The 16,304-nt window shown below is 37.0% G+C and overlaps 3 protein-coding genes across 3 annotated transcripts; 1 reads left to right on the forward strand and 2 right to left on the reverse strand.

Moving 5' to 3' along the window:
- Positions 1–302: 302 nt before the first annotated feature.
- Positions 303–1,750, reverse strand: GCK72_011792 (uncharacterized protein; the record flags this gene model as incomplete). Its single annotated transcript, XM_053728679.1, has 12 exons — positions 303–348; positions 398–507; positions 562–649; positions 694–766; positions 821–870; positions 923–1,029; positions 1,075–1,159; positions 1,208–1,277; positions 1,324–1,373; positions 1,421–1,527; positions 1,573–1,655; positions 1,702–1,750. The coding sequence occupies 12 exons, from the start codon at positions 1,748–1,750 to the stop codon at positions 303–305; spliced, it is 918 nt and encodes a 305-aa protein (XP_053588256.1).
- Positions 1,751–1,915: 165 nt separating this feature from the next.
- On the reverse strand, positions 1,916–5,936 carry GCK72_011793 (uncharacterized protein; the record flags this gene model as incomplete). Its single annotated transcript, XM_003100768.2, has 19 exons — positions 1,916–2,102; positions 2,149–2,215; positions 2,269–2,511; positions 3,632–3,713; positions 3,758–3,818; positions 3,868–3,974; positions 4,025–4,109; positions 4,159–4,228; positions 4,325–4,377; positions 4,430–4,536; positions 4,589–4,673; positions 4,717–4,833; positions 4,881–4,984; positions 5,031–5,115; positions 5,160–5,229; positions 5,279–5,331; positions 5,381–5,575; positions 5,623–5,692; positions 5,744–5,936. 19 exons carry the CDS (start codon positions 5,934–5,936, stop codon positions 1,916–1,918), a joined length of 2,034 nt encoding a protein of 677 aa, XP_003100816.2.
- Positions 5,937–9,799: 3,863 nt separating this feature from the next.
- On the forward strand, positions 9,800–10,252 carry GCK72_011794 (uncharacterized protein; the record flags this gene model as incomplete). The annotated part of the gene is made up of 1 exon (XM_003100800.2): positions 9,800–10,252. One exon carries the CDS (start codon positions 9,800–9,802, stop codon positions 10,250–10,252), a length of 453 nt encoding a protein of 150 aa, XP_003100848.2.
- Positions 10,253–16,304: the final 6,052 nt, after the last annotated feature.

Raw genomic sequence — 16,304 nt, forward strand, 5'->3', positions numbered from 1 at the left:
CTATACTTGGAGTGCAAAAGTTTACAGATATCTTCTTTAGTTTGTTTGACCAAAACATATTAGAGATCCGATATCACTTATACATACATCCGCCTTCTAATGTCTGTACGTCCGTAATGAATCTGTGTCTTGTCTGTCGTTATGGATGTTTCTTGATTTACCAGTTTTCTCGTGTAATTAGTTTGATCTCAGAGTGCGGAAGTGTAAACTGCATAATGCAAAATGCCAGCATGGTGTTTCAAATGGTACTTATTAATATTGAAATTCTTAAAGACAATTTGAATTAAAAATATTCAAAACATTCATGCACAATTATTAAACCGACAAACGATTTTTGTGACTTCCGTCCTGAAATTTGAAATTAAATCAATGAAAAACTGATACATAAGATACTCACCGGAAAAACGCATTCCACGTTCCGTCTCCACTACATGCAATATTCCGACCACTCACTTGAGCGTTGTAATTAGCACTAATGATTTGTTCTATCCCACTCGAACTATCGATCTGGATAATTTACATTCACTTCACAGCAACTTTCTCTTTACGACAAAAACTCACCAGCCATTCGATTGATTCACATACTTTACCACCAAGTGTCCTACATGTAATATCTGCCTGAATACATTCACCGGCGCCACTAGTTTCCCTGAAAAAGCCAATAATTAAAAAAGAATTCTGGGAAAAACAAACCTGTATGTATAGTAGTATTCGCCTGTTGGTGGGTCTACGAAAATTGTATCTTCAGGCTTACACGATGTACATGCTGAAATAAACACGAACCTTTTTTTGGAAGAACAAAAAAAGATAATTAACTTACAGGGTCGTGGACACTGATTGAAGTTACAGGATAGTGCAGTGACTTCAGAGCTAAAAAAAGTTTAAAAGTTGACAAGAAAAGTCGAAACAAGAAAGACCGTACCCGGTTCCAGTAGTGTACTTGCTATCTACAGAACATGTTAATTCAGCAGACGCTAAACCCGCGCCCATTGTTGATCTGATATCTGAAACTCCAGAAGAAGTTGTTCCCTAGAAATTTCAGATTAGTTATCAAATAGAATTGAGCACCCGTACCTGGACTGTAACAGTAGTACACACTTGACCATCATCTCTTTGGCATGTAACAATTGCAGCCTTACATCCGTCAAACGTAGCTTCACTGAACGATAGAATAATTCAATATAAATTTGAAAATAAATAAACGAACTCTGTATTTAAACTGGTTCCCGCTGGCGGTGCGGTCAGAGGAATTGTCCTGATATCACACGAAGTGCAGGCTGAAATTAAACTGCTGATACCTAATTGGAATGATGATGGGCTTACACGGAGGTGGGCACTGATTGAAGACACAAGACAATTCAGTGATCCCGACGCTGAAACATTGATAGACAATGAGGGATCGAAGACTTAAAAAACTAACTTTCTCTCATACGTAAATTGACCATTTTCATTACATCCCATGGTTAATATAGATACATCACTATTCTCAGTTGTTTGAAGTGAGGTAGTCCCACCTGCTGTAATTCCCTAAAAACCAAAAGAAAAACATGAAAAAGTTGTGTAATATGGTACCTGAATAGCTACAGAACTGCAAGAAAGACCATCATCTCGTTGACATCTGATATTTGTTACTCTACATCCATTTATCGTTGAGACTATATATAAAAGTTATTCTAATCAGTTAAATTTGGAATAACTAACGTGGGTACAAAACTGGTTCCAGGAAGAGGATTTGTTGGAGCAATGTCATTTATGTTACATGTTTGACATGCTAGAATATATTAATATGAATTTCTGGAGATTTTCTTACCAGGTACAGATTCACATCCTTCGAACTGACAAGACAGCTTACTGATTCCAGTTCTGTAACGACTTATGGGTTAAAATGATTGTTTAGAAAAACTTACATAGTGCCCTATGAGACTGTTCCATCATTTGCACATGTGAGTGTTGCACTAACTTTTGTTGTAGTAGTTGAATCTGTTATTGATACTTGTCCGGTTGCAGTCGTTGCGAACATCTTTATATCTGTACATATCATTGTATCCGTTCTCTTACATGTAACTTTGTTTGTTGTACATTGGCCGGATTCCGTGGTATCTCTATGAATTGTTTGTATTTGCAATTGAAAATGAAACAAATACATACAGGAACTCAAACTGGACATCTGGGATGGAATCTCGCATAATGGCTCCGATATCACATTCCGTGCATTCTGAAATGTCATGCTAGTGAATTCTAGAAAAGCTCTATTAGGAAAAAACTCACGATCCGTTGGATCTTCTGTGACAGGTTCATCAGTAACAGGAGTATCTGTCACAGGAGTATCTGTCACAGGAGTATCTGTCACAGGAGTATCTGTCACCGGGACTCCTGTACTGGGAGAATCCGTTTCTGATGACGTGGCCGTTCCTTCTGTGGTGACTTCTACAGGTTCATCTGTCGGAAGACTAGAAGCTGTGGTACTAATTGATACTTCTTCTGGAGGTATCATCCTCACACACATTTCGACTAGGGATAAAGTGAGAAGAGTGAAAACAATTAGTCGAGGATTCATGTCAAATAAAATGAAAGAAGAAAATGAAATAGGTGATTAGAAGGACTAAATGATCGGATATATATTTCAGAAAGTGATCTAGACAAGAGAGGACAGAGATTAGGAAAAAAAAGGAAGAAAAGATAGGAAAAACCTGTTAAATATAAAAATACGGGAAACGGGAGGATATGAACTGAAACGTTTCGGGTACAACAAGATCTTTGTTATTTGTTTGCGTATCGCCTAGAAAAATATGAGAGATGAGCTCTTTTTATAATTTCACAATGTTTGTGAGGTACAGTTGAACTAATTCCGGCTACCTTTCAAGACAAAAGTACATGAAAGATATACTGGTATAAAAAAAATGCATGAAAAAACTTGCGCCGTTTCAAAAACTTTAGCTAACAAACTTTTTGAATTTTGCTTCTGCTTAATCTGTTCAATCAAATGATCTTGATCAAAACTACACAATCCCCCTTATCTCCGAAACGTGAGAATTGTTGGTCTGATTCATGTATCCATCAAGGTGTCTGTACGAAACACGAATATCCAGTTGTCCGGGATTTCCCGTTGAATAAATCAATTAGTCTCTAGTTTGGTATGTATATGAAATCGGAGGACAATTGTTGAATATAAACTTGAACTAAACTAACAATAGGAAACAAGGAAGCGAAAAAACGGCAAATCATTGGAAGTGTGATTTAGGAGACGAGTACAAAATGTGATAAATGAAGGAAAGATCAGAAACAGAGATCAGAATAGAGAGGGTGAGACAGGTTTGATATCAGGAGAGACGCGCTTTCGGAGGACAATTTATATCAAACGACGGATTGTCTGAGAAAACGAGAACCCACAGTCCATGGACAATTGATTATGATTACACAGAGATCCAGAATAGAAATCAAATAGAAGGCAAGTCTTGTATAGTTTGCGAAAGCAAGGCAACGAAATGATACAAAATGATATGTGTGTTGAAAAAAGTTGTTTTGGCACAGGATCACCCGGAGAAGATATTTCAAAATATAAAAAGTGAGAGTGAGTAAAGTTTATTTTAAATAGTATTAATATTATTAAAGTTAATATTATTAAACCAACCGAAAATTATTTTGTAGTAGAACAAGCACAACTGATAAGTTATCATGAATAACATAATCGTCACTAGGATATTGCGAGAATTCTGAAATAGAACCATTTTGGAAACATTTTTCTTCAAAAAAAGACCGAATTAAACTTACATGGTGGGCACTGATTGAACACACAGGAGATTGCACTGATTCCAGGTCTAAAACATAAATAATAAAGATTTTATGTAATTGGAAAGTGGAACTAACAGCATTGGAGCACTGTATATTCCATTTGCATTGCACGTTATCGTGGTTGCAACGTTATCGTTATTATAGTTGGTGCGCAGTGCAAAAGTTCCAAAGAGACTAGTGACCTAAAAATAAGGAGATGTTCACGAAGAAAATAAAATGGAAGATAGTATACCCAGACTGCAACAGAACTGCAAATTAATCCATCGTCTCTCTTGCATGTGATAGTTGTCAATCGGCAGTTATTCAATATAGTTGTTCTGAATTTAATAAAAATACTTTTAAAAATTGAGTTGCTGAAGCACTCACGTTGAAGTGAAACTGGTTCCCATAGGTAAATTTTTTGGAGCAATTGTGTTGATGTCACAGGTAAGACAAGCTGAAATTATAGAAATCAGAATCAAGTTTATTTATTTATACTGAAAAAGAACTTCCGCCACTTATACTCCAATATAAAAAAACCAGTTTAACTTACAGGGTGGTGGTGGACACTGATTAAAGTTACAGGAGAGTCCAGTGATTTCAGTGCTGAAAATAGTTTTAAAGTTGACAAGAAAAGTCGAAACAAGAAATACCGTACCCCGTTCCAGTAGTGTACTTGCCATCTGCAGAGCATGTTAATTCAGCAGTGGCTACTCCTAAACCCATTGTTGATCCAATCTCTGAAACACCAGTAGAAGTTGTTGCCTGGAATAGTCAGGCTAGTTATCAAACTTCACTTTAATCAGAGCTCCGGTACCTGGACTGCAACAGAAGTACAAACTTGACCATCTTCTCTTTGGCATGTGATAGTTGCAGCTTTACATCCGTTAATTGTATTTTCTCTGAATGATACAATTTAACAGAAACTTGAGTTTATAAACGAACTGTGGTATTAAACTTGTTCCCGCCGGCGGAACGGTCAGAGGAATTGTACTGATATCACAGGAGGTGCATGGAGGTGGACACTGAATAAAGTCACAAGATAATGCAGTAATTTCTATTCTGAAATCAATTAATTCAAATAGTGTATAATTGAAGACAGTATTAACCCTCTGTATGAGTACTTTCCATTCTCATTACACTCTATTACTGAAGTAGCCGAATCGCCGTTCATTGTAGAACTGAGTTCTGATATCCCTGTGGGAAATTCCGCCTGAAAAACTGAATAACAATAAAAGGAGACAGACACATGGACTCACCTGGACTGCAACAGAACTACAAATTAGACCATCATCTCGTTTACATGTGACAGTTATTACTTGGCATCCATTGACTACATTCTCCCTGAATTCAAAAAATGTACTTAGAATTTGAATATAACAACGTACTCTGACACAAAACTGGTTCCAGGGAGTGGATTCGTTGGAGAAATTTTACTGATGTCACATGTTTGACATGCTGAAAGAAATTTGAAAATATAATAATGAAATAATTCAAAAATGCTTACGAGTTGGAGTAGTACAACTTTCGAATTGACAAGCCAGCTTGGTGATTCCGATACTGTCATAAAGAATGAGATGATTCGATTATCTAGAAAATGCTTACTTACGTAGTGCCCCATGAATAAGTGCCATCATTTGCACATGTCAGAGTTGCACTAACTTCTGTTGTAGTTGTTGAATCTGTTATAGATACCTGCCCGGTTGCAGTCGTTGCGAACATTTTGATATCTGTACATATCATACCATCATTTCTTGTACATGTCGCTTTGGTTTCGATACATTCTCCATCTGCCGCATTCTCCCTGCAATAATCTTATTTTCATAAATGAATTTCAAACCTTAAACATACACAAAAGAAAATACAACACCAGTTGGGATTGGATCTGGTTTTATGGTTTGGATGTTGCAAGTGGTGCACACTGAAAATATATTAGAAATTTAAAATCCAAATCTATATAAGAAAAACTCACGATCCGTTGGATCTTCTGTCACAGGAGTATCTGTCACAGGAGTATCTGTCACCGGGACTCCTGTAGTCGGAGAACCCGTTTCTGATGACGTGGCAGTCCTTTCTGTGGTGATTTCTCCTGGTGCATCTGTCGGAAGACTAGAAGCTGTGGTACTAATTGATACTTCTTCAGGAGGTATCATCCTCACACACATCTCGACAAGAGAAATTGTGAAGAAAGTGGTTATAATTAGTCGCAGAATCATTATTTTTTCAAATCAATACAGGTGATATAAGATTGAAAGAAGATGTATGCAAAGACTAAATGATCGCGGATAGAAAAATTCGAAAGCAGAAAGTGATATAGACGGGAAAATACATAGATTAGGATAGGAAAAACCTGCTAGATGATAAAAATACGGGAAAACAAAGAGAAGAAGAATTGAAACGTTTCTAGTACAAGATCTCCGCTATTCGGAATTGTCTGTCTGTGTGTCGGTTAATATATATCAATGTGTTTCTATGCGTTCATAAGATATATGAATGTTATTGGATTAAAAACAAGACATAACGAGAGTGTGTCTGATATAGAGAGAATTAGTCGGAGAAGAAAATTGGTATGAGAGTAACGAAAATCAGTTTATCTATAGCTGAAGAAAGATAGAAAATAAGAAGTTTACCCATCAATATTCTGACCAGATGGTGAGCGGGGTCTACATACTTATTAAAAATGTTTCAATTGGATGATCTCGATCAAAACTACACAATTCTCCTTATCTCCGAGACGTGAGAATCGTCAGTCTGATCCAACGGGGGTCTACAAAACACGAAAATCCAGTTTTCTGGGATTCCTCCGATTGAAAGATCAATTAGTTTGTAGTTTGATATGCATATCAATCTCTGAACTTTTTAAAAATATTTGTTTGACTGTTCAAAAAAATCTGAAAAAAAATTTATTCAGGATTTATTTCTTGATACAGTTGATCTATAAATCGAAATTGTGGAAAAACCGGTTCAGCTCCTACTTGCCACGATTCAGTATAATTTGATATCAACTTTTTTGAAATTATATATACATATATATTAAAAAAAGAAAGATTTTTCCTAAACAATGAGTGTCCGCCTGTTTGGGTGCTTGAGCTGAAGCGGTATATGCCAAAAATTCACATTTGAGCTGTTAGAGAATATATCTGTAAACCAATTAACAGAATAATTAAAACCGGGTGATGGCAGTGTCAAGAGAAAAAATTTTCTTGACACTGCCATCACCCGGTTTTAATTATGTACTTTTCCTGGTCTTTTCGTAAAATATATTTCTTTCTTTTTTCCTTTTTTTTAGCCTTTGTTACGGTTTTCTCTTCACCCTTGCCATTAAGTCTGTATTTTCCACCTTCCGCTTTTTCTTCCTCTTTTCCTCGATTCTACATTTCATGTCCCCCTCTATTTATTTACTCGAAACTGTCTCGTGAGGGACCGTTTCCAGTCGTTTGTATCTATTTTTTTTTCTTCTTTCGTCCCAATAAATAAATAAACAGAATTGTTAAATATTCATAAAATACAAAACAAAAGCTAGAAATCTATGCCTACCCGTATTATAACACAGACTTAGAACATTCACTTACTAGGGACGGATCTGATGGAGTAATAGGTCGAGATATATATCACTAGAACTGAAATTTTGCGCTGATTTCAAATTTGTATTCCGTTTTTGCTAAACGATCTCGTGAAAAAAGTTATTTGCGTTTTTGAAGCTTTTTAGTGCAAAAATAAGCATTTTGAAGACTCATGCAAAATCATGTAAATTGTATTGTTTGTGTGGAAACTTTAAAACATTTTCAGACAAATGTTTTGTAGATGCGTCATTTTTGAAAATTTAGGAAACTCCACAAAAAAGGTTCTGAAAGCTAACTCTGAGATCAAACGTACAAAACAAAAAATATATGAAAAAAATAAGAAAAATGTTAATATTGGGAGTCTTGAAAATGCTCATTTTTGCACTGGGAAGCCATAAAAACGCAAATAACTTTTTTAACGAGATCATTCAATTTACAGATTTGAAATCAGCGCAAAATTTCCGTTCTAGTGATATATATATCTCGACCTGGAACTCCATCTTGACTCGGGATCCTTCTCTAGTTAGATCTTAATTTTGGTACATATTTTTTTGCGTGAAATGTATGCAGTACCCTGGTTGAATTGACATAATAATAATAATGCTTTTCTGAAAGTCTCTCATTTTACAATGCAACATTTCGAACGCATGTTGAATTCTCCTGAATTCCTTTTCTCTTTCCTCTCCCCGTCTACCCGTCTACCTGTCATATTCTGATGTCTCATGGACTATTTGTACTAGTCCTTGACCCGTCCCGCCCCTCATGGTCCACGATGCATCATAGATAAGAACACACACTGTCTGTTTGCCCATATACGGTCGTACTTTCTTTTCCGTTTTCTTTTACGAAAACTTTTTTATTTCATTTCTTTTATTTTATAGATGGATAATTTAATCACTTGTCTACCATTGTTATTCCGGAAGAAAAAGTGCAAAATCAAGTTATCAGATATGCCACTTCTTGTCAAATTACTTATAGTAAAATCAATGGAATTGAGGGATTTGTGAGTTTAATTTTTCATTATTAGTTAATCATTATTATACCTTCCAGAATAATGCTGTCACTCTGCTCCAAAAAATTCGCTAAACTTGTCGGGAGTATTCCAAACTTTCCGAATAAGATGCATTTGCGACTTGATCCCTTTCCAACCATTAGTCTTTTCAATGGAGACTGGAACGATCGTAGCTCAATTGTTCAGTTTCAATTTTTAATGGGTTCGGGATATAGGATGAAGCATTCGTATAGTTGGAGGTTCAACGGGATACATTTTGAAATTGAGTAAGTTTAAATCATAACCTATTATCGGTTCGGAATTTCGCGGAATGTTCTCGTGCTTGAAAAATATCAAATGCCGTGTTTTTGAGCTTTGTAGGTCTGAAAAGAACTGCAAATCACGTCTTCCGCTTCGAGATCATTACAAACAAATTAGATGAGCCTTTAACACCCCCGGTACGAGTTTGTGAACCGATAATATACATAAACTAAAAAACATTTAGAAATTGCAGTTTTTTGTGGTAATACTGCATATTTTTAAAATAAAACATATAATTATGTACTAAACCTAATTTTCGAATATTTTTTCTAGTTTTGCAGTCAGAACTGAAAATAATTCAGCATTCGAATTTCATTAATTGAATTCCATTAATTAAATTTATTTAATCCATTAATCAACAAAAAAATTATATAATGAAGTTTTACCCTACTAATAAGCCAAAGTCTATCATCAGACATATTCTCGATGTATTAAATGCTTTTTTGATTAAATTCCACGGTTTCTAATTAAATTCAAAATTTGGCTTAATTCAACGGTTTAAAGTTAGTTTTCAATGACCGGGATGTTATTTCTAAGAATATGGATTCGAATTTATTGGAATTTCTGCCACTTGCAATGTCATAGTACCTACTTTTGTAGACATTGAATAGTTTAAAAAGAAAGGGTTATATATTTCAATCAAATATAAATCAAATCTGAAAGCAGTCGATTCGTATAAATCTAAATATGATTTAACAACACGCAAAAGGAATCTTTACATTAGTAAAATTAAAGTATGAACTCGTTGAATTCAATGGAATTATTAGTTTGGAAAATTGCAAGCCTCTTATATGACAACAGGGAATAATAGTTAGGTAGAGTGATGTTAATTAGTTATTACATTGATTTAGAACAAGAAATGTGTTAAAACGATTTGAAGTTAGTTTTGTATGACCGAAATTGGAATTTATGCTTCAAAATTATACATGTCTTATGTCCAACCAACTTCCAACCTGCATAATTACATAACTTCTTTACTTTCAGACAACCAACCCCAGATTCCCGGAAAGAGTATCCGTGCATCAAAGCAAAATGCGGGAACAAGTCTGATGTAGCAATGGCATCTATTCTTACTCATCTGTTATCCGTCTTCCCTAACTGCATTATTGAAGAAATTAGATTAGGAAAAAAGAAAAAGGGAATAAAGTTCAACATGGAAAAAGTGCTCTCTATGGTCCCAGAAGTGAAGGTTTTGGATGTTGAAAGAGAAGTTGATCCGAAGATATTTGAATTTGTTATGAATAATGTGAAAGTGATGAGAAACTTCACTAAACACTATGATCAAGGACCGGTAGTACCGGAGCCATTTTCCACACAACTGCATTGTACTGACTCAATTCTAAGCCGTGGTTGCGAATGGACTCTTCCTGATATTCTTCTCAAATTGAATTGCCGCCACTCGGTATTCGAGTACCATAAGTTTGTGACGGCGGACCTCATGGCGTTCCTGAAGAAATGGATGAGTTCAGAGGGAGAAGAAATGAAGAATATCGAGTATTTGATGATCGCAAAGGGAACAAAGTTTGATGATATGGCAGAAATTGAGTATTTGAAGAAGGAATTGGGTGTGGTGCGGTGCGATCAGAGTAGAGGAGATAGAGAGTGAGTTTTTATAAAAACTATCCCGAATTAGAACTCGTACGACTTAGAACCGTCATAACGCTTCTTATTGGTTTATTGGTTTTAAAGCGTCCCAGTTTTGTGACTTTTCCGCAAATCACAACATTTTCAGCACATCAAAATACCCCGACGTAGACTTCACTACTGGATTTGACATTGAGAGATCCGATGGCTTATTGGGAACAATTGTATTCGAATACTGGAATTTTACGTTTTGTTTTTATACCTGGCATAACACTGGAGAGTTTGTAATTAATTTCTATAATTTACCTGATTGAAAGTAATTATTAATTGTTTAATCAATAACTGTTAAAATTTTCCATTTTTTTGCAATTCTTCGTGATAGTTTCCTTAAATGAAAATATTCGCGTGCCGGGAAAAAAGTACCAAAGAAGACATAAGTACACTGACATAAGTAAACTGACAAAATCTCTATGTAACTAGCCTGAAAATGAACATTTTAAGCTGAAATATATATCAACATTTTGAACTTGGCGTGTTTGAAATAATACAGACAGGCTGAAGCGTCATTTTTGATTTTTAGACCATTTTAGCTCGGCCGTATTAAAACAGAGACATAGAACTTGCGTTACCTGTATTTTTAAACTCATAACATTTATTTTGAAACGAATTATGTATGTGTTGGTCCGAACGTCTCCAGTTTTTTAAATCGGCGGCTTATGAGGGTGTTTCGACTACTTTGAATGCGATGAATATCGAAACAAGACATTAGTTAGGAGTACTGTGGTGTAGATTTACTAATAAACTTTACTTTTTATAGTAAAAGTAGCTACTATTGAAATTGGTATAAAAAGAAGCAATGACCTCAGATCCGTGAACTCAGCCACTGTGGTATCGCACCACGAAAACAACATCATTCGACACAGTTGGAAACGAGTGTTACCATAATATTTTGTGCGTAAATTTGAATTTTATTGAATTTAATCGATTTTCAAGATATTTTCATCATTACTTTTTATCGATTTCTGAGATTATGAACTTTTTTTAAACGCTTGAAATTCTGATTAGCGGCTCCCGCCTGCGGGCGGCGGGATCCGCTAGGCATCGAGAGTTTTAGGGCTTACGGCCCTGGCCCAGAGTAAAACCGGATCTCCGGCACGGTTGCCCAGTGTCCAGAATCCTTCCCGGGTCACACCCCACTGATTTGGAATGTGATTCCACGGTTAGAACAGAACGGGGGAGATCATGAACTTTTGACATTACTTACTCTCCCCTAATTAAACTAAATGGAAATTAATTTGTCTTGGTCACTGGTCTTGGCCTTGGTCATCGAATGTTTTTACTAAAAAATAACAAAACTTTTCAATACAAAATAAATGACTTTCACTTTACGGCTCATATCACATCCAAATTTTCCAGCAATGACGGGACAGCCTAATTCTAATTGTCAAAAAAAAATTAGGTGAAAATGTAAAAAACGGACAAAGTTATTAACGGTCAACAAAGCGTGACATTTTGGCTAGTGAGAAATAAAAATTAATACTAAAAGTGAACAGTGTTCGACAAGTATCCAACTTCAGCTATGGTAAATCCCGAAGGACCCGACCCACCAGCATCCGCCGAATAACCTATCTTTACTAAACGTCCCTGACAAACTATAAAACTAAAAATCAATACTAAAAGTGAACAGTGTTCGACAAGTATCCAACTTCAGCTATGGTAAATCCCGAAGGACCCGACCCACCAGCATCCGCCGAATAACCTATCTTTACTGAACGTCCCTGATAAACTATAAAACTTAATACTAAAAGTGAACAGTGTTCGACAAGTATCCAACTTCAGCTATGGTAAATCCCGAAGGACCCGACCCACCAGCATCCGCCGAATAACCTATCTTTACTAAACGTCCCTGATAAACTATAAAAATCAATACTAAAAGTGAACAGTGTTCGACAAGTATCCAACTTCAGCTATGGTAAATCCCGAAGGACCCGACCCACCAGCATCCGCCAAATAACCTATCTTTACTAAACGTCCCTGATAAACTATAAAACTTAATACTAAAAGTGAACAGTGTTCGACAAGTATCCAACTTCAGCTATGGTAAATCCCGAAGGACCCGACCCACCAGCATCCGCCGAATAACCTATCTTTACTAAACGTCCCTGATAAACTATAAAAATCAATACTAAAAGTGAACAGTGTTCGACAAGTATCCAACTTCAGCTATGGTAAATCCCGAAGGACCCGACCCACCAGCATCCGCCGAATAACCTATCTTTACTAAACGTCCCTGATAAACTATAAAAATCAATACTAAAAGTGAACAGTGTTCGACAAGTATCCAACTTCAGCTATGGTAAATCCCGAAGGACCCGACCCACCAGCATCCGCCAAATAACCTATCTTTACTAAACGTCCCTGATAAACTATAAAACTTAATACTAAAAGTGAACAGTGTTCGACAAGTATCCAACTTCAGCTATGGTAAATCCCGAAGGACCCGACCCACCAGCATCCGCCGAATAACCTATCTTTACTAAACGTCCCTGATAAACTATAAAACTTAATACTAAAAGTGAACAGTGTTCGACAAGTATCCAACTTCAGCTATGGTAAATCCCGAAGGACCCGACCCACCAGCATCCGCCAAATAACCTATCTTTACTAAACGTCCCTGATAAACTATAAAACTTAATACTAAAAGTGAACAGTGTTCGACAAGTATCCAACTTCAGCTATGGTAAATCCCGAAGGACCCGACCCACCAGCATCCGCCAAATAACCTATCTTTACTAAACGTCCCTGACAAACTATAAAACTAAAAATCAATACTAAAAGTGAACAGTGTTCGACAAGTATCCAACTTCAGCTATGGTAAATCCCGAAGGACCCGACCCACCAGCATCCGCCGAATAACCTATCTTTACTAAACGTCCCTGATAAACTATAAAACTTAATACTAAAAGTGAACAGTGTTCGACAAGTATCCAACTTCAGCTATGGTAAATCCCGAAGGACCCGACCCACCAGCATCCGCCAAATAACCTATCTTTACTAAACGTCCCTGATAAACTATAAAACTTAATACTAAAAGTGAACAGTGTTCGACAAGTATCCAACTTCAGCTATGGTAAATCCCGAAGGACCCGACCCACCAGCATCCGCCGAATAACCTATCTTTACTAAACGTCCCTGATAAACTATAAAACTTAATACTAAAAGTGAACAGTGTTCGACAAGTATCCAACTTCAGCTATGGTAAATCCCGAAGGACCCGACCCACCAGCATCCGCCAAATAACCTATCTTTACTAAACGTCCCTGATAAACTATAAAACTTAATACTAAAAGTGAACAGTGTTCGACAAGTATCCAACTTCAGCTATGGTAAATCCCGAAGGACCCGACCCACCAGCATCCGCCGAATAACCTATCTTTACTAAACGTCCCTGATAAACTATAAAACTTAATACTAAAAGTGAACAGTGTTCGACAAGTATCCAACTTCAGCTATGGTAAATCCCGAAGGACCCGACCCACCAGCATCCGCCAAATAACCTATCTTTACTAAACGTCCCTGATAAACTATAAAACTTAATACTAAAAGTGAACAGTGTTCGACAAGTATCCAACTTCAGCTATGGTAAATCCCGAAGGACCCGACCCACCAGCATCCGCCAAATAACCTATCTTTACTAAACGTCCCTGATAAACTATAAAACTTAATACTAGAAGTGAACAGTGTTCGACAAGTATCCAACTTCAGCTATGGTAAATCCCGAAGGACCCGACCCACCAGCATCCGCCAAATAACCTATCTTTACTAAACGTCCCTGACAAACTATAAAACTAAAAATCAATACTAAAAGTGAACAGTGTTCGACAAGTATCCAACTTCAGCTATGGTAAATCCCGAAGGACCCGACCCACCAGCATCCGCCGAATAACCTATCTTTACTAAACGTCCCTGACAAACTATAAAACTAAAAATCAATACTAAAAGTGAACAGTGTTCGACAAGTATCCAACTTCAGCTATGGTAAATCCCGAAGGACCCGACCCACCAGCATCCGCCGAATAACCTATCTTTACTAAACGTCCCTGATAAACTATAAAACTTAATACTAAAAGTGAACAGTGTTCGACAAGTATCCAACTTCAGCTATGGTAAATCCCGAAGGACCCGACCCACCAGCATCCGCCAAATAACCTATCTTTACTAAACGTCCCTGATAAACTATAAAACTTAATACTAAAAGTGAACAGTGTTCGACAAGTATCCAACTTCAGCTATGGTAAATCCCGAAGGACCCGACCCACCAGCATCCGCCGAATAACCTATCTTTACTAAACGTCCCTGATAAACTATAAAACTTAATACTAAAAGTGAACAGTGTTCGACAAGTATCCAACTTCAGCTATGGTAAATCCCGAAGGACCCGACCCACCAGCATCCGCCGAATAACCTATCTTTACTAAACGTCCCTGATAAACTATAAAACTAAAAATCAATACTAAAAGTGAACAGTGTTCGACAAGTATCCAACTTCAGCTATGGTAAATCCCGAAGGACCCGACCCACCAGCATCCGCCGAATAACCTATCTTTACTAAACGTCCCTGACAAACTATAAAACTAAAAATCAATACTAAAAGTGAACAGTGTTCGACAAGTATCCAACTTCAGCTATGGTAAATCCCGAAGGACCCGACCCACCAGCATCCGCCGAATAACCTATCTTTACTAAACGTCCCTGATAAACTATAAAACTTAATACTAAAAGTGAACAGTGTTCGACAAGTATCCAACTTCAGCTATGGTAAATCCCGAAGGACCCGACCCACCAGCATCCGCCAAATAACCTATCTTTACTAAACGTCCCTGATAAACTATAAAACTTAATACTAAAAGTGAACAGTGTTCGACAAGTATCCAACTTCAGCTATGGTAAATCCCGAAGGACCCGACCCACCAGCATCCGCCGAATAACCTATCTTTACTAAACGTCCCTGATAAACTATAAAACTTAATACTAAAAGTGAACAGTGTTCGACAAGTATCCAACTTCAGCTATGGTAAATCCCGAAGGACCCGACCCACCAGCATCCGCCGAATAACCTATCTTTACTAAACGTCCCTGATAAACTATAAAACTTAATACTAAAAGTGAACAGTGTTCGACAAGTATCCAACTTCAGCTATGGTAAATCCCGAAGGACCCGACCCACCAGCATCCGCCAAATAACCTATCTTTACTAAACGTCCCTGACAAACTATAAAACTAAAAATCAATACTAAAAGTGAACAGTGTTCGACAAGTATCCAACTTCAGCTATGGTAAATCCCGAAGGACCCGACCCACCAGCATCCGCCAAATAACCTATCTTTACTAAACGTCCCTGATAAACTATAAAACTTAATACTAAAAGTGAACAGTGTTCGACAAGTATCCAACTTCAGCTATGGTAAATCCCGAAGGACCCGACCCACCAGCATCCGCCGAATAACCTATCTTTACTAAACGTCCCTGATAAACTATAAAACTTAATACTAAAAGTGAACAGTGTTCGACAAGTATCCAACTTCAGCTATGGTAAATCCCGAAGGACCCGACCCACCAGCATCCGCCAAATAACCTATCTTTACTAAACGTCCCTGACAAACTATAAAACTAAAAATCAATACTAAAAGTGAACAGTGTTCGACAAGTATCCAACTTCAGCTATGGTAAATCCCGAAGGACCCGACCCACCAGCATCCGCCAAATAACCTATCTTTACTAAACGTCCCTGATAAACTATAAAACTTAATACTAAAAGTGAACAGTGTTCGACAAGTATCCAACTTCAGCTATGGTAAATCCCGAAGGACCCGACCCACCAGCATCCGCCGAATAACCTATCTTTACTAAACGTCCCTGACAAACTATAAAACTAAAAATCAATACTAAAAGTGAACAGTGTTCGACAAGTATCCAACTTCAGCTATGGTAAATCCCGAAGGACCCGACCCACCAGCATCCGCCGAATAACCTATCTTTACTAAACGTCCCTGATAAACTATAAAACTTAATAC

Source organism: Caenorhabditis remanei, chromosome III (assembly GCF_010183535.1).
Source record: "Caenorhabditis remanei strain PX506 chromosome III, whole genome shotgun sequence".
Classification (NCBI taxonomy): domain Eukaryota; kingdom Metazoa; phylum Nematoda; class Chromadorea; order Rhabditida; family Rhabditidae; genus Caenorhabditis; species Caenorhabditis remanei.